We start from the raw sequence: 26,594 nt of genomic DNA on the forward strand, positions 1-26,594 counted from the left end.
CATTCCCCTAATGTCAATTTAACGAGATGTCACTTGATATTTTCATAAAACTGTCTTGCTCCCTTGTAGTTAAGCTAGTGTTACATAAAGCCACATCAAATGAGTATATAAGCCAATTATTATTGGAATTGAGAATAGGAAAAAAAAATCTGAACTTCAAGTTCAATATTACAGATGTCGGGGGGGAAAAAAAGTGTCGAGTTTTAACCCAGAACTTTCTATTAGATTATTGGATGAAATAAATAAATGACTAGTTCACATAACTTTAAAAAATGTGGGACCATTATTCAGTTTTTATAAAACAAACTTCCATTTTTTTACTGAACTTAACACATTAGGACCACTATGAAACTTTACTGGCATTTCCTGCTGTGACATCATGTAGCCTTTATTTGGTATGGGTACATGTTTACATGTTACATGGAGCCTTTGTCCTCTTCTCATTAGCCTGCAAAAACTAATGGAATATATTACTGTGTCACATCATGTCATTTTCCTGATGTCAAGGGTAAAAGAAAACTTGTTAAATAACAATAAACTACAGTTGACTTCTGTTTTTATCTTTCAGCTATAAAACACCACTACAAGAGCATTGTTGTTATAATTGATGGTTGTAAGATTACGTGGCTCAGGGCTGGGACAGTACTACTCGATCCCAAGTAGGGACCGTGCAGGGGGCAGCCAATCAATGATTCTCTCTCATCGTTGATGCTTCTATCTCTCTCTCCCTCTCCCTTATTTTCTGAAATCAATAAAAATATATTTTAAACATCATTAAAAAATACTATAGTGGGTTAATTTTATTTTTATTTAAAATATCTTTAAAATATATATATTTTTAAATTAAATTCAGAGAGGAAGGGAGAGAGAAAGATCAATTTGCACATTATTTATACACTAGAGGCCCTGTGCACATATTCGTGCACAGATGGCATTAGCTGGCCTCACCCCTGATCGGGGCCATTCAGGCCAGGCTGGCCAGGGGGAGGGGCCCTGGGCGGTTGGTGGCCCAGCCCCACTCCCTGGTCAAACTCCAGTCGAACTTCCAATGGAGGGGACAATTTGCATATTACCCTTTTATTATATAGTATTCATTGGTTGACTCTTTTTATATATTTTTAATTGATTTTTTATAGAGAGGAAGGAAGATAGAGAGTTAGAAACATTGATCAGTCATCGATCAGCTGCCTCTTGCACGCCCCCTACTGGGGTTGTGCCCCCAACCAAGGTACATGCCTTTGACCGGAATCGAACCCTTCAGTCTGCAGGCTGATGCTCTATCCACTGAGCCAAACCAGTTTCAGCAATTGTTGACTCTTATATATGCTCTAATTTGGGATCGAACCCCCATGCTTGGAAAATATTCCAAGCATGGGGGTTCGATCCCAAATGGGATGACACTAACCAGCTGAGCAACCTGGCCAGAGCTAATGTGCCCATTTAAAAAATCAGTACACATACATTGGTTGCAGGCACATCCCCGGTGGGGAGTGTGCAGGAGGCAGCTGGTCGATGTTTCCCTCTCATCGGCATTTCTAGCTCTCTATCTCCCTTCCTCCCTGTAAAAAATCAATGAAATATATTTAAAAAAAATAAATAAATAAAAAATCGGTACACATAGAAGTGTCTAGTTCACACCAGGTGAGCCCTCATTTTCCTTTTTTCTTTTCTTTGGGCAGCCAAACTTAACTTTAACTGCAATTTATATATTTTGCATTTCTATGACATCTATATGTGTAATGCTTATGTGGGTAATGCTTACATGTATAAATGCTTATACTTTTCACAATTAAGTAAACTAAAGATTCATTACTTTGGGCTTCTCCATATCAATGCTAATTGATCTGGGCTGATGACAAGCAGTTAGTCACATTTGACTCTTCACCAAGGAATTTATATGATCATGGGTCATATTTAATCTGCAACAAACTAACCAACAATCCAAGAAGTAAACATTTTTAAAGGATTGCTATACATTGATTGCTAACATGGGAATATGACCCTACATTTACATGAAACATTATATTTTTCCATGTATTTCACATATGCTACTTCATTGACCTCTCACAATAATTCTCAGTTGAGCCTCAAACAGAAGATATTACTCACATTTTGCACTTGATAAAACTGGTATACAGAGGGTTAAACTTGTGATCTCAACCCTGGCATTAGATGGGAATAGCTCAGGGGACTTTGAAAATATGACAATGCCTGTGCTCCAGGGATTCTGATCGAAATGGTCTGGATGGAGTCGAACATCAGTGTTTTCCAAAATGTCCTCAGGTTAGTCCAATGTGCAGTGAAGCTGAAAGCCACTGGGTTACATACACAGCGCTGAGTTTAAGATGCCAATTTGACAAATAGAACCAGATTTCATAATATATTCAATAGTTAAGTGCTTTTTACCACTCCCCCAATCCTTTACTTCACCACTACATTAAAAGATAGAATCTCTGTGGGAAAGCGATTCTGGAAATTCATTTGAATCACTGTATGTACTCAACATTTACAAAATATAATTTCCTGGAAATATTCTCAATACAGACTTCTTGCTAATTCCGACTGACTGTATTTTCCTGAGTTAGTGTGAACTGAGAGTTCTTACTGCTGGTCACTCTGTGTTCTTGGGTAAGTCCCAGGAGAGCAGAGATGGTCCTGCTGTCTTAAGGCATTATGATTGTCTATTCTTTTTTTTAAAAAAATATGTATATTTTATTGATTTTTACAGAGAGGAAGGGAGAGGGATAGAGAGCTAGAAAATCGATGACAGAGAAACATCGATCAGCTGCCTCCTGCACACCCCCTACTGGAGATGTACCCACAACCAAGGCTCATGCCCTTGACTGGAATCGAACCTGGGCCCCTTGAGTCCACAGGCCGACGCTCTATCCACTGAGCCAAACAGGTCAGGGCTTTTTTTTAATTAAATACATTTTTATTGACTTGAGAGAGAGAGAGGAAGGGAGAGGAAGAGATAGATGTATGCTTGGTCACCTGCACAACCCTTACTGGGGAATGAGCCAGAAACCCAGGCATGTGCCCTGACCAGGAATCAACAGGTGACCTTGGTGTATGGAGTGATATCAACCAATTGAGCCACACTAGCCAGGGCATGATAGTCCATTCTTAATTATTTTATTATGCATTTAAAAAAATAGATTGCGTTATCTATCCTTGATGTCATTATCACACCTAATAAACATAACATTAATTTCCTAATGTTCTCTAATAACCTTTCCAAATTAAAATATTTTCCAGTTGTTCTAAAATTATCTTTTGTGTTTTTTTTGTTCAAGAGAACTACATACAATTTGTTGTAAATTCCCTTTAATCTGGAATTGCTTTTTAAAGAACTATTTAAACAAAACTTTTTATGAAGGAAAAATTTAAACTATAAAAGAGAGAAAGTAGTGTAATTAACTTCAAGTACCCGTCACCCCGCTGTACTAAGCATAAACTCTTGGCCATCCTTGTTTAATCTACATTCTAATATATATATATAATTGATTCCAGAGAGAGAAAGGGAGAGAGAGAGAAAGAAACACCAACCAGGAGTCTGACCAGAAATCAAATCCACCACTTTAAAAAAAAAATCTTTTATTGATTTTTCACAGAGAGGAAGGATGAGGGACAGATAACTAGAAATACTGATGAGAGAGAATCATCGACCAGTTGCCTCCTGCACACCCCCTACTGGGGATGTGTCTGCAACCAATGTACATGCCCTTGACAGGAATCAAACCCGGGACCTTTCAGTCCGCAGACCAACGCTTTATCCACTGAGTCAAACCTGTTTTGGCCAAACCCACCGAAGTGCTGCTCCAACCAACTGAGCCTCACTGGCCAGTACATTTCATTCTCATTTTGTCTTCCATGCCCCTCTTCCTGGATTATTTTGAAGCAAATCCTAGACACCATAGCATTTTGCCTGTAAATATTTCAGTATGCATGTGCTCTGACTGGGACTTTAACTCTGACCTTCTGGTTCATAGGTCAGCACTCATCCACTGAGCCAAACAAGCCAGGCTGTTTTCTATTTTATTTTCTATTTAACTGATTCCATTAAAATTGGTATTTATGCCCTCACTGGTTTGGTTCAACAGATAGAGCATCGGTCTGCAGACTGAAAGGTCCCAAGTTTGATTCTGGTCAAGGGCATGTACCTTGGTTGTGGGTACATCCCCAGTAGGGGGCGTGCAGGAGGCATCTGATTGATATTTCCCTCTCATCAATGTTTCTAACTCTCCTCCCTTCCTTTCTGTAAAAAATCAATTAAATATATTTTAAAAATAAAATAAAATTGGTATTTATATTAAAATAGCTCTTTAAAAAAAACATCCAAAATATCTTAAAAAAATTAACAATGATTCCTGAATATAATCCAATACCCAATCAAAATTTCCCATTAAAAAAACAGTTGGCTCATTCTAATCAAAAGGCAAATAAGACCAAACACTACATTGATTGATGTTTCTTAAAACTATTAATCTTTTGATTCTCTTTTCCTCAAAATATAATGTTGAAGAAAATAGACTGTTTGCTTTATAGCTTTCTACGTTATATATTTTGGAAATTATATTCTCAAGATACCATTGAATATATTCTGTCCCTTTTATTTCCTATAAACTGCTAGTTAACACTAATGGTTTGATATTATTTAGTTTTTTTGGGGGGGTAAGACTCCTTCAAAGACGATTATGTGTACTTCAGTCAGCAGACACATAATGTCTGGTTTCTTTTTGTTATGCTAGGAGCTATTGATTATCATTGCCTAGATCTATTATTTCATTAGGGGTTACCACCATCCCATTTGTTTTTTGCGTTATTTCATTTTGTTTTTCATGATATTGACGAGTCTAGGCTAGATATTGTGGGGATTATCCCCCTAAATTTGATTATTTCAGATGTCATTTAACTTGTTCCTTTTCTCCCTGAAAGTTTCTGTAAGTGGATGTTATAGCTTAAATATTGATTAGATTGGAGTTAATATTGTTGGCATTATTACTTCATAGGCGATATTGAGTACTTGCTATTACATTGTGTTAGCAGGTACATATCGTCTGTGTGCACTTATTTTGAAGGTCCCTCTGCAAATCATGTCAATACCCAGCAAAGGGTAAAATAATTTGACTCTCATTGTTTAAAAAGGCTTTTAAAATAATGTAATGCTTTAACTTTAGTCAAGAATAAATCTTTCATTTTGTTTCTGAAATTTAACTTTGAATATAAACATAAAACTATGAGATAATTTTCAATTGATGGTTAATATAATCTTATTTTTCTAGACTATTTTTTTCTTTTTATTATGAAGACCTTCTAATACATACAAAAGGTAGGCAGAACAATATAATGACAATTCTCATGTACTCACCACCCAGCTTCAGCTAACGGTTAATGTTCTTTCATCAAGCTTCCCATCCACTTCTCCTTTCCTATATTATTAAATTTAAAAGAGAGAGAGAGAGAAAGAGAGAGAGAGAGAGAGAGAGAGAGAGAAAGAGAGAGAGAGAGCGAGCGCGCCAAAACCGGTTTGGCTCAGTGGATAGAGCATCGGCCTGCGGACTGAAAGATCCTGGGTTCCATTCGGGTCAAGGGCATGTACCTTTGTTGTGGGCACATCCCCACATCCCCAGTGGGGGGTGTGCAGGAGGCAGTGATTGATGTTTCTGGCTCTCTATCCTTCTCTCTCTCCCTCTCTGCAAAAAACAAAACAAAAACAAACAAACAAAAAAACCAACAAAAAAAAACCAAACCCACAAACCAACCCAAACTCAATAAAATATATATTTTTTTAAAAAAGAGAGAGATATAACTTACATGCCATAAAAGTCACCCTTTCAATTGTACACCTCAGTGGTTTAAATATATTAACAAAGTTGTATAACCATTACTGTTCAATGATTTTTAGTGTATTCACAGTTATACAACCTTCACAAGTTTCCTTTTAACCTACACATCTTTCCCTCAACTCATTTTCCTTTGCAATTTATTTGTTGAAGAAACTTGTTTGTTTATCCTGGAGAATTTTAATAACCTGGATTTTGCTCTTTGTATCTCTGTAGCATTTTAAAAAATGTTCCACTGTAGTATTTCCCCTGTATTTTCTATAAATTGGTAGTTAGATATAGATGTATGATGAGATTAAGATTCAAATTTTTTCCTACAAGACACGTCATTGTCATCTTTATGTTGTAGAGACACAAGTCTCATCTTTCATTTTGTGATACTAGGATGGTTAATGCTCAATGGGTTGATTTCTAAATTCATTAGGGGCTGCAAAATGGTGACATTCTATCATTCACTTTTTATTTATTACTTGGAATATGTACTTCTATAAAAATAAAATTTACTTTACTATTTGGTCACTCAGTTTCTTTAGAGAATTAACATTTGTTCATTTTGATTTTTATATTTTAGAGCCATAAACTTTTTCTTTCAGGTCCACAGTATTTTCATAAGCAGTGCATTATAGTGTCCAATGGGTAAAATACCTGGCAACAGGGACTGAAGTAGAATAATAAGGTGGAATTAGAAGCACCAAGGGGTACACATCCTCAGCTATAGCAGATTTTCTTTTTTCTCATTATCACTTGAGGTTCTCTCATATGTAAGTTGACCAGACATCCCACTTTTGGCGGGACAGTCCCGATATGGGGCGTTTTAAAAAAGTCCCCAGTAGGGGGTGTGCAGGAGGCAGCTGATGGATGTTCCTCTCTCATGGATATTTCTAACTCTCTATCCCTCTCCCTTCATCTCTGTAAAAAATCAATAAAAATATAAATATTTTTAAAAATCCCAATTTTTGGAAAGAATGCACAAGCTAGGGAACAGAGGGGAGAATGGGAAGGGAATATATGGTTTTCGGCGGCCATGTGGCTATTTAGCCAGGATATGAGTTTTATATTATTTTTGTTAATTTTATAATGTTAAACTTTAATAATAACAAATAATTGTTGAGAATTGATTATCGAGAACTGCTTACCAAAGTTCGCATTGTTGATCAGTTGTTAGAATTCGACCACCATTGTTTGGACTTAATGAACAATGGCATTTTTGGGGCTTGGCAACAACAAAAACATTTTGTAACCGTCTCTCAGGCAATACACATCATACTACGTGCTAGTAAGCTAGTTAAACAAGTGATGTCATTACAAATCAGCTATTCAGATAATTTAGGTAAGTAATTTATTTATTTATTTAAAATACATAAATTGTCTTGAATTTAGCAGACAGTACTCCTATTATTTATATTTTATAGTGGCGGCAAAAAGTCTAGCGCCGGCTTTGAAAGTGACACGACTATACATAATTTTTATTATACTTGTAAATTGTACTTAAGTTGAAATTTAAAAAATATATATTACAATACTATTTTTGCGTTCTATGAAAATTTTTATAGACCAAATTTTTAATCAAGAACCCCACTCTTCTCCCCGGTTAATGGTGTCCCGCTTTACCAATGTTAAAATCTGGTCATCTTAAGATTCTTACTCATATGAAGCAACACACACACACACACACACACACACACACACACACACACACCAGGGAGAAAACCTTGAAAAGTTTTGTTTCCTTTGCGCAATTTACATGCTTTTCCCTCATCGTTGATAAACATCAGTGAACAATCTGTATGTTCCCACTTTGCACCGCGCCCAGTAAGTTCAAAGCCACATTTTCTGTTTAATTTTGGAACAATAGGAACTTCTGACCCGTAACATCTACAATTTCCTTCGCTCTCGATCTGTTCCTGTCTTTCAGCTGATTAAAATTCTCTATGAGCAGAAGGTGTTTGATTGAACAAAAAAGTTTCCACAGCCACCAGTGAGCTATGAAAGTTCCTTTTTCTTGGCACTCTATTCTCGGCTGGGTGTTATTAAAAAAAAATAAAAAAATCTTTACTAACGTAATGATCCAGAGCTAGTATCTCATTGGAGAGAAGGGAGGGGCGTCTTAATTCGTGTTACTATAATTACTGGTGAGCTTGAACATTTTTCCGTGTTTAAAGCTGTTTGCTTGGGACGTGGCTTGTTTTGAATTACGGAGTTAGTCCACTGAAAGACAAGAGAGAGGGAACCCGGGAATACCGCCTTACATTTAAGTTTTGCCTCCGCCCCTGGACTTTCCCCTCCAAAAGAGCCCTTTTTGTGTGTCCTGGGTCAGGGGAAGGGAACGGGATCTCCGGCGGCAAAGCTGGAGGAATACCACGGCCTCCACCTGTGCCTCTCTGTGCACAGGTTACTCTAGCTTCACCTGCCCGCACGGCACTAGCCGTCGCCCGCTCTCTGCGCAGGCGTGGCCTCGCCCACTCAGCCTTCGATTGGCCCACCTGCCGGAGTCGCCGCGGATTGGCTCCCGTGGTGGGTGCGAGCGAGGAGCGGCTGCTTCTGCCTTACTCAGAGCCCACTTTCCCCCCACCCCCAACCATATCTATGGTTACCACGTCTCGCCCCGCCTCCCTCCACTTGTCAAGAAGACGGCCGGCCATTGGCTGCCTGTCACGAAGTCAGCCACTCATTGGTCCCTGGTGAAACCCGGCGCTCCCCCTTCCCTGTCTCCTGGGTCTCTAGAGGAGCCCTGCTAGGAGGCTCGGCTAGTGTTGCCGGGCCCAGGGCTGCCGGGACCGGGCTGCGGCTCTCGCTAGCGGGTCATGTCGGCCGCCCAGGGCTGGGACAGGAACCGCAGGAGGGGAGGAGGCGCCGCGGGCAATGGCGGCGGCGGCGGCGGCGGCGGCGGAGGTAGCGGGGCCGGCGGGGGCAGCGGGGGCAGCGGGGGTCGGGGGACTGGCCAGCTCAACCGCTTCGTGCAACTCTCCGGACGGCCGCACCTGCCAGGTGAGTGGGGGGGCGGGGTCCCGCGGCCCTGACGGCGGGCGGGCGCGGCGGGCCGGGCACTGCTGCCCTTGCTTTTCTCCCTGGCTCTCCGTCCCTCGAGAGGAGGGAGGCAGGCCCCACACTTCTCAGAGGGACCGGGGCTTCGAGAAAAGGAAAGGTGTCTGTGAGGTCAGGGAGGGACAGGAACCCACGGGGGAGAGGGAGGGCGGGTGGTGGTGGTTTATTTTTGTCCTGTTGAAAAGCTTTGTGCTGAGAGTTGTGTTTTCTTTTCAAAGGAGAGCCCGCCGTCTCACTGACCATTCCCCAATGTTTCGCTCACTCGGCTCCTAGTCTCGTCCTTTCCCGCAGAGTTTGATCTTGTCCAAGAAAGTCATTGGCTTCTAGCTGTGGACGTTATGGTTTCAAAGGGTGCCAAATCGAGGAGAGGAGAGGGAAGAGCATCCCAAAGAGTGGTGTTTTTTTTTTGTAAAAACTATCTGGAGTGTGCAAAAAAAAAAAAAAAAAGTTAGGCATTCTGAACCAAGCGAGGAGGATTAGGCGTGGACGGGCTGTTGGGAGGTGGGTGGAACACAGAACCTAGGGAACTAGGGAAAACTTAGTTCCAAGAGAACTAGGGAAAACTAGTGACATTATTCAGAGTGTCCAGAGACAGAATGAATAGGGTGACTGGATTTTAAGAGGAAAAAACGAAGATCAAGAATATACCGCCAAAATTATGCCGTGTCTAACTCTTCAAAAACAGTTGGTTAAGAATGGGGGGGGGGGGAATGTACCCAATATGATTATTTCACGTTTTGGCCCACAATTCCATATCCTTCCGTTCAGGTATCTTAAAAAAAACAAACAAAAAACAAAGACAAGTCAAATTGATATGTGTACAGACCACTGTAACACTATACATTTATAAGTAAATAATGTTAGTAGAAGGAAGGCAGGGAAGTAAATACCTCTCAGAAGGTCAGACATTAATTGGGAAAATCTTCTTTTACCATGAAGAGAACTATCAGGAGGATGGGTTAATTATGCACCATGTTTTTGTGTGACTAATGTTGAAGTTGATTTTATCAGTGATATATTTAGCTGATGAATTTTGAGAACATGGTTGTTGAATTGTGTTTATTATCGTGCCTTGTACTTTTAAGCAGTCAAAAATTGTTATTTGGATTAATTTGAGGCTAACAAAGGGAATTTTGCACATTCAATGAGACAATTGCTTATGTCTGTGGTACACTTATTGATGTGTGGTAGAAATACACATTAGCCCATTTTTAATGCGCCTTTGAAATTAACATTAAAGTACTATTGAATAGTCACATGTATAATGCACCAGGAGTTGGGTTTGAGTGGGTAGTATTAGATTGGGTATTTTACAATCACTAAATGGTATGTGATCGTTAACATGAAAAAGAAAACAGGAGTCTTTTTTTTTTTTCCTCACCCCAAGTTAATAACAGAAACTTACATTTTTGTGTATGGACAGATTAGAAGATGAATCTGTTACCGAAACCTACCACCAGCTTACCCTTTGCTGCTGAAATCTTTAGGTCTTTGATCTTAGATTCAGTATACCTTGGGCTTCAGAGACATTCCCGGGCTTCAAGAACCTGGTTGATGCACTTTCTCACTGCTGCCACTAGGTGGCAGCGGAAGCCATGATTTCTGATAAGGGGCCTCAGTGTGGAGCTATTATTTCTGTATTCCCTTATCACGAAAGGCCAAGAATGGCTGTTTGTCCAGAGGTAAAGATAAACTTGTTTAAACCGTAAGAATTCATGCCTTGGGGTCATCAGCCTCTTTCTTTTTCTAATTCTACTTTCTTTTTCATTCCCCAAGTAGGCAGCCTCTGTTTTTCCTTTATTCTCAGAATTGGAAACATCTGATACCGCAATATATACTTTGAAATTCTTTCACACCAAGGCTTTCTTTTCCGAAGTATTGCATTTAAGCTTACCCTCCCCCTTATTTTGAGATGTTTAAAAATATTTTAGGTGATGGAGAGGGATAGAAACGTCTAGGCCTGTTTTATGGCTGAAGGTAAAAAAATAAACAAATAGATATTTATACCTGGAGGTAAAAAATAAACAAATAGATATTTAGATTTTTTGCAGCTAATGTTCTCTTTCCTTTGAATCTAATCCCATTTTCCATTTTTCATCCTTTTCTACAAAAATTTCCAGATGAGCACCCAGGTCCCTTTCTTACATTTTGTGCAGCTCCCCTCTATTTTTCTCTCATTGAAACAAAACAGAAAAATCTGGTCTTCCTGGAGCATTCTTCCAGTGATAGCACGCTGACCCATGTTGTTATGCAGATTTAAAATTTGGACATCTTCTTTAACATTTTCTTTTCCTTTGTATTTCAAGTATAATCCTATATATTTTATAAAACAAAGTCCTATTTATTTTATTTCTGCTCTAACTCCAGTCAATGCTGCTGTCATCTATCATGTAGGTCTCCTGTAGTAGCTTTCTAAGCAGTCTTCTGATTCTACTCTTGCCCGCATTTTGTAAGCATTCCCATCTCTGTTTATATCCCTTTATTAGTTTTTCATTGCTTTTAGGATAAGGCAAAAATCCTTAATATGGCCTAAAAGGCTCTACACAGTTTATAGTTAACTCTCTAGTTAATTCTACATTATATGGTCTTACCCTTTGATCTTTTCCCACCTAATTAGACATATTATGCTTCTTTTTGCCATAGAGCCATTGCACCTGCTATCCCATCCTTCAGGAACCCTCTTGCTCACCATTTTCTCTCTCTCTTTTTTATTTTACGTTTCTTCCATTGGATCTCAGCTTGATCACACTGTTTTTTCAGGGAAGTCTTCTCAGACCTTCTGATTTATTCTTTTCTCCCTATACACACTCATAGCACCATATGGTTACCTGCGTATATTCTCCATTTGTGTGTGATTCCGTGATATGCATGAATTGATACTCTACACACACACACACACACACACACACACACACACACGGTGTCCCAAAAATGTATACACACTTGGGCTGCCATTATTAATTCCAATGGGTTAAATCTGAAAACAAAGAAACCATCAATTGAGCTATCAACTGTTAAAATGTGTATACATTTTTGGGGAACACACTTGTATATGTACTCACTTGAAGTGATATATGTATATACACATAACTACTTATATACATATATATTCTTAAATTCTAAATTAACACATTGGCATTATGTGTAAGCAATTAGTTTCTTGTGAATTCAATTTAATTGATGTGGTTCATTCCTCTAGAGCAGGGGGGGGGGACCTTTTTCCTGCCAAGGGCCATTTGATATTTATAACATCATTTGAGAGCCATAAAAATTATCAACTTAAAAATGAGCCTGCAGTCAAACATTTAATTAACTCACTCCTAATGCCTTGGCAGGGCCAGGCCAAATGATTTTTGAGGGCCTTCTATGCCTCGTGAGCCAGATATTTCCCACCCCTGCCCTAGAAGCTCCACTGACTCTGGACAAATGGGTAAAAATCAAGTTCTTAAACATGAAAATAGTGGACGGGACTCTCCATAGTGACAGCACAAATGATATTTTGTGATACTTTGTTTGAGCAGCCTCTTCTTTTTGCTGTCTCCTAAAATAGAGTAGTGACTGTTTGCCCCTAGGCCAAGAAGTTTCGTAGGTTCTTGGTCCTGGATTTTGACTAACTCACAATCTCCATGCATACAAAGAATAGGGAACAGGGCTTTTTGTAGAGGAGTGTGCAGTGGCAGAGCTCATGAGGAAGGAAATGATGGGGATAATGGAACCCAAGTTAAGACTAATTGTGAGTTTGATTAAATACCATGTACAGTATTAGGTGGGGAAACAGTTAAAACATTATTGCTAATGTAGGAATTAGAAAAGGGATAAAAAAAAAAAAAAAGGGAAAATAGAACATTTGGTAAAGCTGGGTAAAAATAATACTGAAATCTTAATGTTTTAAAATGTGATATATGTTTGTGATATAAAATCCAAATGATACAAAAGAGCATGTGTTAAAAGGCAAGTTTTCCTTCCACATTTGATTTCAGTTAATTGGCTTCCTTCCCAGAAGCAACCAGTGATAATTTTTTTGTGTATCTTCGCCAGAGAGATGTGAGGTTGGGCGGAGGGGAGGGAGGATGGTAGCATTTCTTTGTTTGTCTGGGCATTTAAAATGTATACAGTTGTGCTAATACAAATGATGGTACAATGAATATTGTGCATATATAACTTTGTACATTGAGTGAGTCTGACTTTAGGATATATTCCTAGAAGTTCAATTGCAGGTCAAAGGATATGTACTATTTACATTTTTTTTTCTATTTTTGTTGTTGTTGTTGTTGTTGTTTGTACTATTTAAATTTTGATAGATTTTTGTTAAATTGCCCTCCACAGTTTATGTTCCACTATTGGTGTTGGAGTATTGACTTCCTATATACCCTTGGTATCAGAGTAGGTTATCAAACTTTTTAAAATTGCCAGTGTAATAGGTATGTTTTTTCAGTAGGTATAAGAACCTTATTTCTTTCCTTTATATGCAAATATAGCATTTGCTTATATTTTTTATTCATCTGGATATGTATTTTTTGTTAATTTTTCTATTGGCATGTTTAATACTGTTTATGGGAACTCTGTTCTTAGGAAATTTTATAAAATTGTTGCAGACATTTTTCACAATTTGTCACTTGACTTTTAGCTTTGTTTAATAGAGTATAACTTTAAAAGAAATGAAAACATTTTATAGTTGTAATTATCAATCTCTTTTGGATTTTAAATTTTGTGTCATAAGATAGGGTCTTCCCTATTTCAACACTATTTCTAACTAAAATTAAATTCTTGTTTTTCCCCCTGATATTTTAAATGCACTTATCCATACAAAATATAACTTGTGTAAAGATAGAGGTGTATAGGAATCCAACTTTACTTTCCTTCCAGGTGGCTACCCACTTATCACAGAACTGAAATATTGTCCTTAGGTATATTTAGTTCCTACATAAAATTTTGGTTTCTATTGGACTTTTATTGTTTCACTAGAGGCCCAGCGCATGAAGATTCGTGCAAAATGGGCCTTCCTGTCAAAACCAGTTTGGCCCAGTGGATAGAGCGTCGGCCTTCAGACTGAAAGGTCCCAGGTTCGATTTGTGCCTTGGTTGTACCTTAGTTGCGGGCACATCCCCAGTAGGAGGTGTGCAGGAGGCAGCTGGTTGATGTTTCTCTCTCATCGATGGTTCTAACTCTATCCCTCTCCTTTCCTCTCTGTAAAAAATCAATTTAAAAAAATATATATATAAAAGAAAAAAGAATGGGCCTTCCTTCCCATAGCTGCCAGCATCGCCATTGCTCCGGCTGGAGCTGCCTTTCTGCCTTCCCATGCAGCCCAGAGGCTGGGAGCTGCTGGGGCAGTGCAAAATGCCTGTGTCATTGCCATAGTGATGATACAAGTGTCCTGCCCTGCCCCCAGCCACTCGGTGCCTGTGTATAAAAATTAACCCCACTTTTGTTTGGTTGATTTGCATACCCGCTCCTGATTGGCTGAGGGGTGTCGTGAAGGTATGGTCAATTTGCATATTTCTCTTTTATTATTGTAGATTGGTTAGTTTACCTATTTATACCTAATGACTTCATTCTTTAATTATAGTCCTCTCTCATTTTACTTCCCAGGAATATTCATGTTTGTTTATTTTTCCATAAAACTTAAAATTAGTTTATCAGGCTACCCTACCCTATACTGTTAGTATTTTTATTGGTACTGCATTGTATTTATAGATTTATTTAGATATAATTGACATCTACTTGAGGTTCAATCTTTTGTTCAAGAGCAGGGTATAAATTCATTTTTTAATTGTTCAAGTTTTCTTTTGCATCCCTCAAGACTTAAAGTTTTTTTTATATGAACGTTTCACATTTCTTATTTTTTTATTCCTTGTTATTTTCTCTCTTTTTTTGTTGCTATTGTAAATAGAGTTTCTATTTCTATTATGTCTTTTATCTTATTTGAATATGGGAATGCTATTAATTTCTGAGTATTAATTTGTACATAGACACCTTTGGAATTATAATACTTTCTGTAAATAGTAACAAAACGATAGTTGTTGCCCTGGCCAGTATGGCTCATTTGGTTGGGTGTCCTCCTGTGCATGAAGAGGTTGCCAATTTATTTATTTATTTATTTATTTATTTATTTATTTATTTAAATATGTTTTATTGATTTTTAGAGAGAGTGTAGGGAGAGGGATTGAGAGATAGAAACATCAATGAGAGAGGAATAGCATCAATCAGCTGCCTCCTACACGCCCCTACTGGGGATTGAGCCCACAACCTGGGAATGTGCCCCACCCAGGAATCAAAGAAATGACCTCTTGGTTCCTGGGTCGACAGTAAAAAAATGAACCCCACCAGCTGGCCCAAGAGGTTGCCAATTTAATTCTCGGTCAGGGCACGTGCCCAGGATTTGATCCCTGGTAGGAGGGGGCACGCAGGGGTGGACAATAGATGTTTTGCTCCCACAGAGATGTTTCTTTCTCCCCTTCCTCTCCCTTCTTCTCTTTCTAAAAATCAATTTTTAAAAAATCTTTAAGAAAAAATAAGAGAGTTCTTTTTCTTGAGTTTTATATTGAAATAATTATAAAATTATCAAAGATGTTTTATCTCATCCTTAACAATTTTCATACTTTTTTTTTTATCAAATTGGTTTGTCTATTATTTCCCAAAAATATTAAACAACAAGATAGTAATTTGTCAAATTCTTGACTTTAATGGCATATTGTTAGTATTTTCCTATTAAGCTTTGACCTGACTATAGATTAAAGTATACATATTTATCATGTGGAAATAGCTGTTACCATTTTATTAAGATATTTTAATACGGAAGTAAATTTTGTCGAAGGTCTTTTCAGCTCCTATGACAACTGAGGTAATTTTTCTCATCTGATCTATTATTGTAGTGAATTGTACTAATAGATTTACTATTACCGGACCATCCTTGTATTCCTTAATCCATTCTGTTTTATCTATATATTTTATCTTATGTAATAAAAGAATATGCAAGTTGACCATCACTCTAACACACAAGATGGCTGCCCCATGTGGTCAAAGATGACTGCCCCCATGTGGACACAAGATGGCCACCACGAGATGGCCAGCAGGGGGATGCAGTTGGGAGGGACCAGGCCTGCAAGGAAGGGCAGTTGGGGGCAATCAAGCCTGTAGGGGAGAGCAGTTATGGGTGACCAGGAGGGAAATTGGGGGCGACCAGGCCTACAGGGAAGGGCAGTTGGGGAGGACCCAGGCCTGCAACAGAGAGCAGTTGGGAGAAACCAGGGCTGCAGGGGAGGGCAGTTAAGGGCAAACAAACATTCACTGACACTCTTAAAATTTCTATTTTTAAATGCTTTACTCATAAACGTGTTTATATTTTCTTTTATCAGGGAGAATCTGTTTCTTCTCAGCTTATCTCATGAGTAAGGTTTTTCCTCGAGACAATGTCTTATTTTACTTCTTGCCTTCACAGTCAAACTTTCAGAAAAAATAGTCTGAAATTGTTTATTTTAATTTCTTTATATTTTTTCTCCTCATTCTATTGTAGTCTCACTTCTGCCTCCATCGTTCTATTCAAGTGCTCTTGCTAAGGTAATAACTTCCTAATTACTAAATCCTTTAGAGACCTCTTAGTCTTCATCCTATCCAACCTCTCCAGATTTTGTTTTGACTACCTCCTTATAGAGCCTGACAATCCAAAGATTAGACAGTCTCTGTTTTAAAAGAACTTTTAGTTTTCCTTTTATTTCTTGAGCTTTCTTTTATTTGCCCTTAATATTGGTATTCAAGAGTATATCTGTTTTTTTTTCTTTTTTACTCTTATTTTCCATTGCTGTTATCATAATATCCTGGCAATGCCCAAATCTGTCTACAACCCAGACCTCTTTCTCTGGCCCGTTTGCCAAGTGACTGATGAGTACCTTGAATTCAGCATGTCCAAAAACAACTTTATCCTCTTTTCTGCCATATCTGTTCTTCTGTGCTTCTTATCTTGACTGATTTAATGTCTATCTCATCAATTTAGTGACTCAAGCCAGAAACTTGAAAATGTGGTCAAATTTCTTCTTTTTGCTTATCCCTATTTAATTGGTCCCAAAATCTTGTCAGTTTTTCCTCTTTACCCTATATCTCCTCTTTACCACCTTTTACCTCTCCAACCTTATAATTTGTTTCTTTCATTTTATATTTCAGTTAAATAGAAATATTTGCAACAAATAGTTGCCTTAAATCCTTTGAATAAGATAGGTTAGGAGAGATTAAACACACACACACACACACACACACACACACACACACACAAAACTTGCCCTGGCCAGTGTGGCTCAGTTGGTTGGACATGGTCCTGTCTACTGGAAATTGCAGGTTGGATTCCTGGTCAGGGCACATGCCCAGTGGTGGGCTCAATCCCTAGTGGGAGGCCTGCAAGAGGCAGCCAGTTCATGTTTCTCTCTCATCGATGTTTCTGTCTCTCCTTCCTTCCTCTCTCTCTAAAGGTCAGTAAAAACGTATTTTCATTAACAAAGCATACCAGGAAGACAAAATTTCCTTCAGTACCTAGATCAGTGGTCGGCAAACTCATGAGTCAACAGGGCCAAATATCAACAGTACAACATAACGTATTTTTTCTGAACCTTTTTTAAAAAATATATATTTTATTGATTTTGTACAGAGAGGAAGGGAGAGAGATAGAGAGTTAGAAACATCGATGAGAGAGAGTCATTGATCAGCTGCCTCTTGCACACACCCCACTAGGGATGTGCCCGCATCCAAGGCACATGCCCTTGACCGGAATCGAACCCAGGACCTTTCAATCCCCAAGCCGACGCTCTATCCACTGATCCAAACCGATCTCGGCTGAACCTTTTTTTTAAAACTAAAAATATAAGTTAGGGATTGATCTCTATTAACACATTAGATTGATTTGATTTTTCTTCATGGCTTAAAGTATTGCACTATATGGACGTACAATAATTTACTTAGATTGTTTCTGGTCTTACATTTAAAAACATTGCTGCTATACATAGTGATAAGTATTGCCAACTTACTCTCTTAATATTTGTGTTTTTAAAGTTTTCTTCAAGCTATAGAACTTAAAAACTCACATTTTATATTTATTCCTTTATTTTACTCAACGTTTCCCATCCAGCTAATCTTAAGTTTTGTCCCCCTAATAATATTACTAGCTCTAAACCTTTACTCATAACTGACTTATTGTCCCTTTTTTATAGAGAAGGAAGCTGAGGCTGAGGGCCGTGTAGCTGGCAAGGGACAGAGCCAGGATGTGAGCATGGTCAGTGTAGTTCTAAGATCCATGCTCTTCTCTGTTGCCTGTCTTTCCCACTTCTTTCTGATATGACTGTAATCAGGCCTCCACTGCCTTAAACTGGAATATATTAACAATGTTTTTGTCATTCCCAGTGTTCATTTCCTAGTCCCAGTCTTCCTTTTCCTATAGACTGAAAAAGATTAGTCTTCAAAAGCAAGCTAGGCTTATTGTTTCCCAGCTCAGAAGCGGCTTCCTGTTGCATTTAGACTCCAGCCTGATCTCATGCTCTTCCCTTTTGTATTTGCTATTCTGTTAGTGAATTTGCTCCAAGCTTTATGTGAGATATGATAATTGAATTGTCTATAAGACTAGATAGTAAAATTAGAAGTATGATAACTAGCAAAAAAGTGAAGCAACTAATCTTTGGAGTTGAATGGTGCTTTTTTTTGAGTTGTTTCCCTTTTTACCCATAGTAGCTCCTGCCATATGGTTTCAACAAACTGTCAACTCAGTTAATTTAAATCAGATGTGTTATTGATCAAACGCTAACCACAAACATCTTGGTGTCACATAAAACACATTCCTTGAAACATGCAAAACCCCACAAACCTGATGGAGGAATATGAAATTTCTAAAGTGCACTCTAAACTTGTACTTTAGAAAGAGGTAATATATTTAGTTTTAAATACACATACATATACAAAACAAAATATTGAGAAAACCTTTCAGGAAGAAAAATAACTTCTTAAAACTATACCAGTTTTTCTGATCATTTGTGATTTGAAGCTTGGAACTTATCTCTCCATCTATAAATGTGAAATCTTTTCCTTTGACAAAGGTTATCCTTTGAATAGCTCTTCTTTCTGAATATAATGCTTCCTACTGATGTCTTACTAGACATCATGTCTACTTTGGCAGTATTTGTATCTGACATTTTTTAGTTTTGAGGTTAAGATATTTTTATTGGCTCTCTACTTGTTACATTAACATAATTATCAATTTTTTAGATTATCTTATTTTTAAATATTAGAGTTTTAAAAACAGTTTTTAAAATATCACGTGTTCAAATTTGAGCCTGGCCAGTGTGGTTCAGAGCTTGAAATGCTGACCCAGGAACCAAGAGGTCGCAGTTCGATTCTCGGTCAGGGCACATGCCCCGCTGTGGGCTTGAACCCCAGTGCAGGGCGCGCAGGAGGCAGCCGGTCCACGATTCTCTCTCATCACAGGTGTTTCTCTCTCCCTCTTTCTCCCTTCCTCTCTAAAATCAATTACAAAAAATGTTTAAAAAATTGTTGTTCAGTGAATGCTTATTGCCTTTTGCTAGAATTAGTCGAACACAAGCTTTTATTACCTTTAGTAAAATTTAGATATCGCCTTAGAAGATACTGCATTTGCCAACAGAAAATGGTGACTTGAGAGAAGGGGAAGTGAGTTCATAAAGAACAATTGTGTTTTCACTTTCAAAACGTTACTTTTCTAGTTTTAATCAAGGAACAGATGAATAGTAAAAGTAATAAATGACATTTCTCAGTATAATCATTTAACATTAGAATTTGAGGATTTCCTTCTGCTTCGTTTCTTAGTTTTACTTACAGAAATAGGGAAGAGCTACCTATCTTTGGTGCTCCTTAAAGGAGTGAGGTTGCAAAATTTTAGTTCGTCAGGCATTGTTAAAATGTATTGATTAAAAATCTGTCTTTCATATTTAGGCTTCTACATCTGCATTTACCCAGTACATAGTCTTTCCTCTCTCTCTTTCTCTCTCCCTCAGGGAGATTATTCTCTGAATACTGAGCTAGAGTGCAAGAAATCCAATAAGCAAGAAAAGACCAAACAATGTACTCTGATTCTTGAGTGGATTATTACTGTAAATTTTTATTTCAGTATAATTAGGATACAAAATTTAGTTGTTAGTAAGGAAACTGATTGGGTTATTTTGTAGTGTTGTAGGGTGATTTCTATACTATCCAAGCAGGTCTTCATTGATTGTGAGGAGTGATGAAATAGGCAGTGAGAAGGAGTGTGCCAGTTATCAGTCTTCTTTAATGTGAGTGTCCCCACTTCGGCTTAATGTCCACCCAGGGCTCTGTCTTGTATCTCATCCAAGTGTCTATACTCACTGTTTTTCTGGCAGGGTGACACCTTTATACCTCTGTTCTATAATGCTTGATCCAAAGAGGTAAACAGGTGGGAGAGGTTGACCTGCTTTGTGACTTCTGTGCTACCCTCCAGCCAGTTATGCGTAAATTCTGCACATTGTTTCCTTCTTCCTGCTGTCTTCCACCTCTGGGCTTAGTTTATGCGGAGGACTCCAACCACTTGCAGTAGCTCTCCACTCTGGGCATGTAAGATTGTGGTTTCCCCCTCTAAACTGATTCTGACAGCTTTTCATCTCTCAGTGACTCCTCATAGTTTTAGCTCACTAAGGACATTTCTTGGTTTCTTTTGATGATTGACTTTTTTAAAAACAGCATTTTTGTTATTTGTGGGGTTAATGGAAGTTTGCTTGCAGTGCTCTTAGCCTACCATCTTGTCATATAGTCAATGATTATATTATATTTTTAGTGCAGTAAATCTGATAAAACATTTTTTTAATCTAGCAAAAAATGAAATATTTATAAAATGAATAAATTATGGTTTTTGTTTTGAAGAGTAGATGCAATCATAAATGAAGATTGGCAGTTTAAATATATAACAATGAAAACAAAACTTCAGACCAGGAATATATTTACATGAAATTGGAAAGGCATATATTTGTGATGTTGCTAGTTTTTCTTGTTTTCTGCTCTTTGGGAGAAGGAAGAAAACATGGGTTCCGAAGTCAGTGTCTACCTTGTTTAAATAACCTCAAAAGAGTCAACATTAGCCTATGCCTGTAGAGACTTATGTTGGTTGCTAAGGGAGAAACAGACCAAAAATGTTTGACAGAGCTCTGAGAAAACATCAGAAAAGGATTTTGACTACAGCTTTGGCTCAATAATTTTCATTGTTATTTCCTCACTGTTATTCTAAATTTTAAAAAATATTCTTCTAGTATAAAATAATATGTCATAGACTTTTTGGATAATATAAAAGAAGTGATAACCCTTAATCCCAGTCACAACCACTGTTAACACTTCAGTATATTTCTTTATAGTCTTTTTTAAACCATAGCTTTAAAAGAAAATTAAAGTAATATGGTATTGTTTTTCTTCCAGTCCAAAAGTAATACCTACTCAATGAGAAAACTTGGAAAATAAAGACCAGCATTAAGGAGAAAAAAACAAAAAACACTCATAATAACCACCCAAAGATAACCACAATTGAAATTTAGTGTATATCTTTCCTGTATTTTTTATGAATATATGCAAATAATTTTTTCATTATTAATATGGTGTCATAATCTAGTACTATTTTGTACTTCGCACTTTTCATTTGCAGTATATTGTGAATGTTTTTGTATGTTAGTAAATATTCTTGTATATACTTTTTAGTGTTACATAGAATATGGACATATTTAAGTATGTTTATTTGGCATACTTAACAACCTCCCTATCATTGGACATTGAAAGTATTCCTACTTTTTTACCATCACAAATTATATATCTTTGTCCCTACGTTTTTCCATGCATCTATGACTGTTTCTTTAGGAATAAATTCCTAGAAGTGGAATAGCTGGGTAAAAGGGTATGTACATTTTAATGCTTTTGGTACCTAAAAATGTCAAGTTTTATGCTAATCACTTGTTATATTCTGTCTTGTATTGCTATGTAATTGTTTTATGTGTCTGTCTTGTCTCCCTAATTAGAATATAAGCTTCTTGAGGTCAAGGGAAGTTTCTTATACATCTTACGTATCCTTTGACAGTCTGGTTTACAATGTTGGATTTATGAGTAATCAAGAAATATTGTATTGATTTAAACCTGTGGTTTTACAGGCTTTTGAATATCATAAACCTGTAAATTTAGAAATATATGTATTTTGGGGATACACAAGGCTTGCAAATTTTCTATTTTTCCAAGAAAGATATTAAAAAACAAAACCAACTACCACTTCCTACAACCTCCATCTCATAAAATAAAGAATGCTTAATAACAAAGTGTTTCTAATCTCTGAAAAATGGAAAGGTTTTTAATTGGAACATTTTAGCTTTTTAAAAAACTCACTGCCTTATTCATATTTTTCTCATTTTGTATTGGACTGTTGAATCTCACCTTAGTCAATCAGTGCTCTGTAGATCAACATTTGAGAACTACTGATTTAAAAGACTTACAGGATTAAAAGATAACCCTTTTTGCAAAATAAATTTCTTCTTGCCCACAAGCCTGTCTTTTTCACAATAAGTACACAAGTGCAGGTAATGCCATTTTTTAATTACACAGAATTTGTGTATCTCAATGTACAAGTACTGCATTAAACAAACCAGACCTTGCTGATGAACATTTAAATATATTCCAATTGTCCAAACCAAAAAACTATGTGCTTTCTAAGAAATTTGAGACGTGTTAAGTGTGGTATGATGGAGAGAAGGCAGATGTTCAAGTCAGACAACCTGGATTTGAATCCAGACTGTGGCATCGCCACTTATTTCCCTCTGGCTTCCTTATTTGTAAAATGAGATATCTTCCTCCAAGAGTTTCTTTGGCTCCAGTTCTGGCAGTTACTTCACTGTAATGAAATTATTTGTTTAGACATCTGCCTTCCTCACAAGACCATGAGCTCCTGAGGGGAGGAGTCATAGCTTTCTTTCCTTACACTAAAGCCTCACCTAGGACTCAAGGCATAGCACTTACTTAATGAAATGGCCATTGAATCTGTACATGATTGTTGTGAGGACCAAATGAAGTGATGTGTGAAAGCTCTTTGTAAACTCTCAATTCTATACAAATGTTAATTATTTTTATTGCTAGTAAGAGCTGTCTTTGGGAGCTATCAAAATTTTGGGTAGAAACAAAATTACCCTTTCACATTTCTGTAATGTTTCCCATTTATTTTATAAGAAAACAAGTTTTAATTGGATTAAGATGGCGCTAATTTGCTCCCAGGGAAGGCAGATGAATCCCCTCACCCCTGGCCAGTGGAAGTGCCAAGAGATTATTTCATATTTAAAGAATGGCGCCCCTTATTTTATCATCTAAACCATATAACTTATAAAAGGATACCAAACCTGGAAGAGAACAGGAGCCTAATTAATTTTAATCAGTACTTTTTTTTACATTCACTGACTTTTTAAAATGTCTTAGTTTCTAATCTGTTTGTAAAGGTTGTGGTGAATTTTTGCCACAAGATGGCATTGGTGATTACTGAATGCATGTTCTTTTGACCCAGAATTCTGAAAAAAGGGTGTACATAATTGTATTCTTTTGGGGATGAGCTGAAAACTTTCATCACTGCTTATATATTAATTTAATTTTGTTTTGACTCCTAAAACAGGGTTAAATGCTACTTTACATCACTTCTTTCTGTATTCAAGTATTGTTTTGTTTCCTGTTTTTCTGTCTTTATAACTGCAGTAACGATGTATTATTTGCCATGTGTTGTATGTGTCTGACTTATTGCTGATGATTGTGGTAACAGGTAAGAAGAAAATACGATGGGACCCTGTTAGGAGGCGCTTCATTCAGTCCTGTCCCATCATAAGGATCCCTAACAGGTTTCTGAGAGGTGGGTGTGCCTAGCAAGAGATCTGTGCTTCATATGGGTTGAAGGGAACTTGGAATGAATTTTATAAACTCAAAACTCTGGTTTTTAAAAATTGTCTAAACAGCCAAGATTGAAATGAGATAAATCTAGAGCAAATTTAAACCTATATTTCATATTGACCATTGTTGGAATTGTAATTAAGGTTTAGGGAGTTAGAATCACTTAATGTGTATTAGATAACATAAATAATTGATCTCACTGATATCACTATTATTCCACTATAACCATATTAAAAAGAACTTTGAATAATTTATAAAATACTGGTATGGGAAATAGTTTTCTAAACATGATTCGAAGGAAGGAAGAATTTATGTGACTAAAATATTAAAATCTCTTATGGTAAAAAATAATAAAAAGATATAAGGGGAAGTATTTGTAACACATGGTTAATATTATGAATATATAAAGAGATTTTATAAATTAACAGTTTAAAAACAAATACCCATGCCCACTAGACAAATAGGTAAAATAACATGAATAGGTAAAAGAATATTAGTTGATTAAAAAGAGAAAGTTCAATAAATATGAACAAATATTTATTTCACTCTTGTTATAAGCATGATAATTCAAATAATAGATATCATTTTCACCTGTTAGATTTTCAAAGACTAAAAATAAGAATACCCAGTGTTGGCAAGGTTATGGGAAAATGAAGCTATATATTTAAGAAAGTGTAAATTTAACACAGCCTTTTTGAATTCAGCTTGCCAATATGTATCAAAAGTCTTAAAAATGTTCACATTCTTTGACCATGTAATTCTTACCTCTATTTTTATTTATTAATTTTGAAAATTTTCATTATTGACAGTATTACAGATGTCTCCCATTTCCCCCCAGATACCTTCTATTTTTAATATTTTCCCCCCCACACAAAAAAGTACTCCATAGTGAAAAAAGAAAATCTCAGAAGAGAATTGAAAACTCTGGTTCACATATTTCTAGATTAACAAATTGTCAGATAAGCATGCTTAATGTTGTAATTTAGACTTTATTAAGTTATTTATAAATCAGTGTATCTGATTTTAACCAAAGAGATTATATTTTTAAAAACTAAAAAACATCTTTGCAGCTGGTATGAATGTTTTTAGTACCTACCTATTTTAACAGCCAAATTCCAGAACTTGAAAATAATAAAATCTATTTTAAATGGGTCAAGATAAGATACTTAGGGTGGTGTGCTACCTTTTAGCATCAATAAATTATCTTATTGATACAAATTAAGAGGTAATTTTAGTGTTATGTGACAAAAATAACAGTGCACACACATGGCCAAGGAGACACATTTAATTCTGTAACATCTTTTTCTTTTTTTGTGTTATAAATTAGAACGTTAATTTATTGATTTATAATGAGAAAGCTAACTTAGGCTGACTAAATTTAAAATGTAATTAAGAAATTGTTTAATTAGGATATACAATTTAATATATTTTTGTACAAATATAAACATAAAAAAAATATAAAGGAAGTAGTATTATATCTGGATGGTGGGATTTACTTTTGTGTATTCTCTGTTTTTCAATTTTTTAATCATGGAAAAAAGGAGATTAGCACAGGTAAGTTTTATACCTTTGGTTATTTTGTTAGCCCTGAATTGGCTCAAACAATGGCTGAGGAAGACAGTCTCTGACAGTACCAAAAGGAGGCAGGAGTAAACTAACAATATCAAGGTCACCAGTGAACACCTCTAAGTCAGTGGCCTTCTCTTAATTCACACCTTCTTTGACCTGTTCGTACTGTTTGATGCTGTTGACCCACTTGCACCTTCTTAGATTTCTCTTCTTTTGGATTACTTTACTGTACAATCCCAGATGTTTTCTTCCTACTTCCTTGATTGTTCATTCTGTTTCCTTCACTGGCTTTTTTCTTCCTACCCAATAAAGGTGGGTGTTACTTCAACGTTCTGTCGTCTCCATTATCTCCTTTAGTTATCGCATCAGCTTTCACAGACTTAACTATGTTCGTTTGTTCGTTCATCCTTTCATTCGTTCAGTATTTCCTGATTACCTCCTAACTAACAGGCGCTATACTAGCTCAATGAGAATCAGGGAAAGAAACAATTACAGAATAAATTGAGTGCAATTCTTTGTGATAAGTGTCCTGATGAGGAAGTATGATATGGGAGCATACAGAAGAGGTACCTCGCCCAGCTCATGGGAGGATGGAGAAAGGGTGGCCATTAGAATGACTTTTCAGAAGAGATGTACTTAAAGGCTGAGTGGGTGTTAGGAAGGGAGTGTTGGAACATCTCAAACCACAGGGCCAACCAGCTGGAGTAAAGGCAATCAGGCAAAACAGCATGGCCTTTCAGAGAACTGCAGGAAGTTCCACTTAGTCGGAAGGAGTGTGGAGAGAGATTGGAGAGGGCCCAGATCAAGTGGGGTACCACCCAATGTGAGTTTTCAGGATCTGTTTGTTTTTCAATTAGTGAAGAAATTTAATTGAAAGGCCAGTTACAAGGTGATTATAATTATTAAGATGAGAAATGATGGCAGCTACAAGTAAGGTTGTAGAAGGAATAGAGAGGAGGAAAATGATTTGAAATCTAGGGAAGTGGAATTCGTTGAGACTTGACTAATTGAAGAAGAGGAGGAAAAGTCAAGAAAGCTTCTAGCTTTCTGTGTGGACCATTGTGCTAGCCACAAGGTGTTATATAGATGGATAGAGGAGCAGACTGAGGTGAAATATGACACATTTAATTTAATCTCCCCAAACCACAATAACAGTGGTTAATAGAGATTAACTCTTAGATTGAACACTCAGTTTAAGAGTTATTTCCTGGGAAACTG

The 26,594-nt window shown here is 36.9% G+C and overlaps 1 protein-coding gene across 3 annotated transcripts in view; it reads left to right on the plus strand.

Moving 5' to 3' along the window:
• The first annotated feature begins 8,522 nt into the window (after positions 1-8,522).
• Positions 8,523-26,594, plus strand: part of KLHDC10 (kelch domain containing 10) — a 38,223-nt gene continuing 20,151 nt past the window's right edge. Inside the window, exons 1-2 of one of the 3 annotated variants that reach the window (XM_036426926.2) lie at positions 8,523-8,834; positions 23,683-23,769. In XM_036426926.2, coding sequence (XP_036282819.1) covers positions 8,651-8,834; positions 23,683-23,769 — 271 coding nt within the window. In that variant the 5' untranslated portion in view covers positions 8,523-8,650. The remainder of the gene's footprint in view (positions 8,835-23,682; positions 23,770-26,594) is intronic. The other 2 variants (XM_045576750.1, XM_036426937.2) reach the window with 2 other exon arrangements.

This window comes from Pipistrellus kuhlii, unplaced genomic scaffold (assembly GCF_014108245.1).
Source record: "Pipistrellus kuhlii isolate mPipKuh1 unplaced genomic scaffold, mPipKuh1.p scaffold_m20_p_10, whole genome shotgun sequence".
Taxonomy (NCBI): Eukaryota; Metazoa; Chordata; class Mammalia; order Chiroptera; family Vespertilionidae; genus Pipistrellus; species Pipistrellus kuhlii.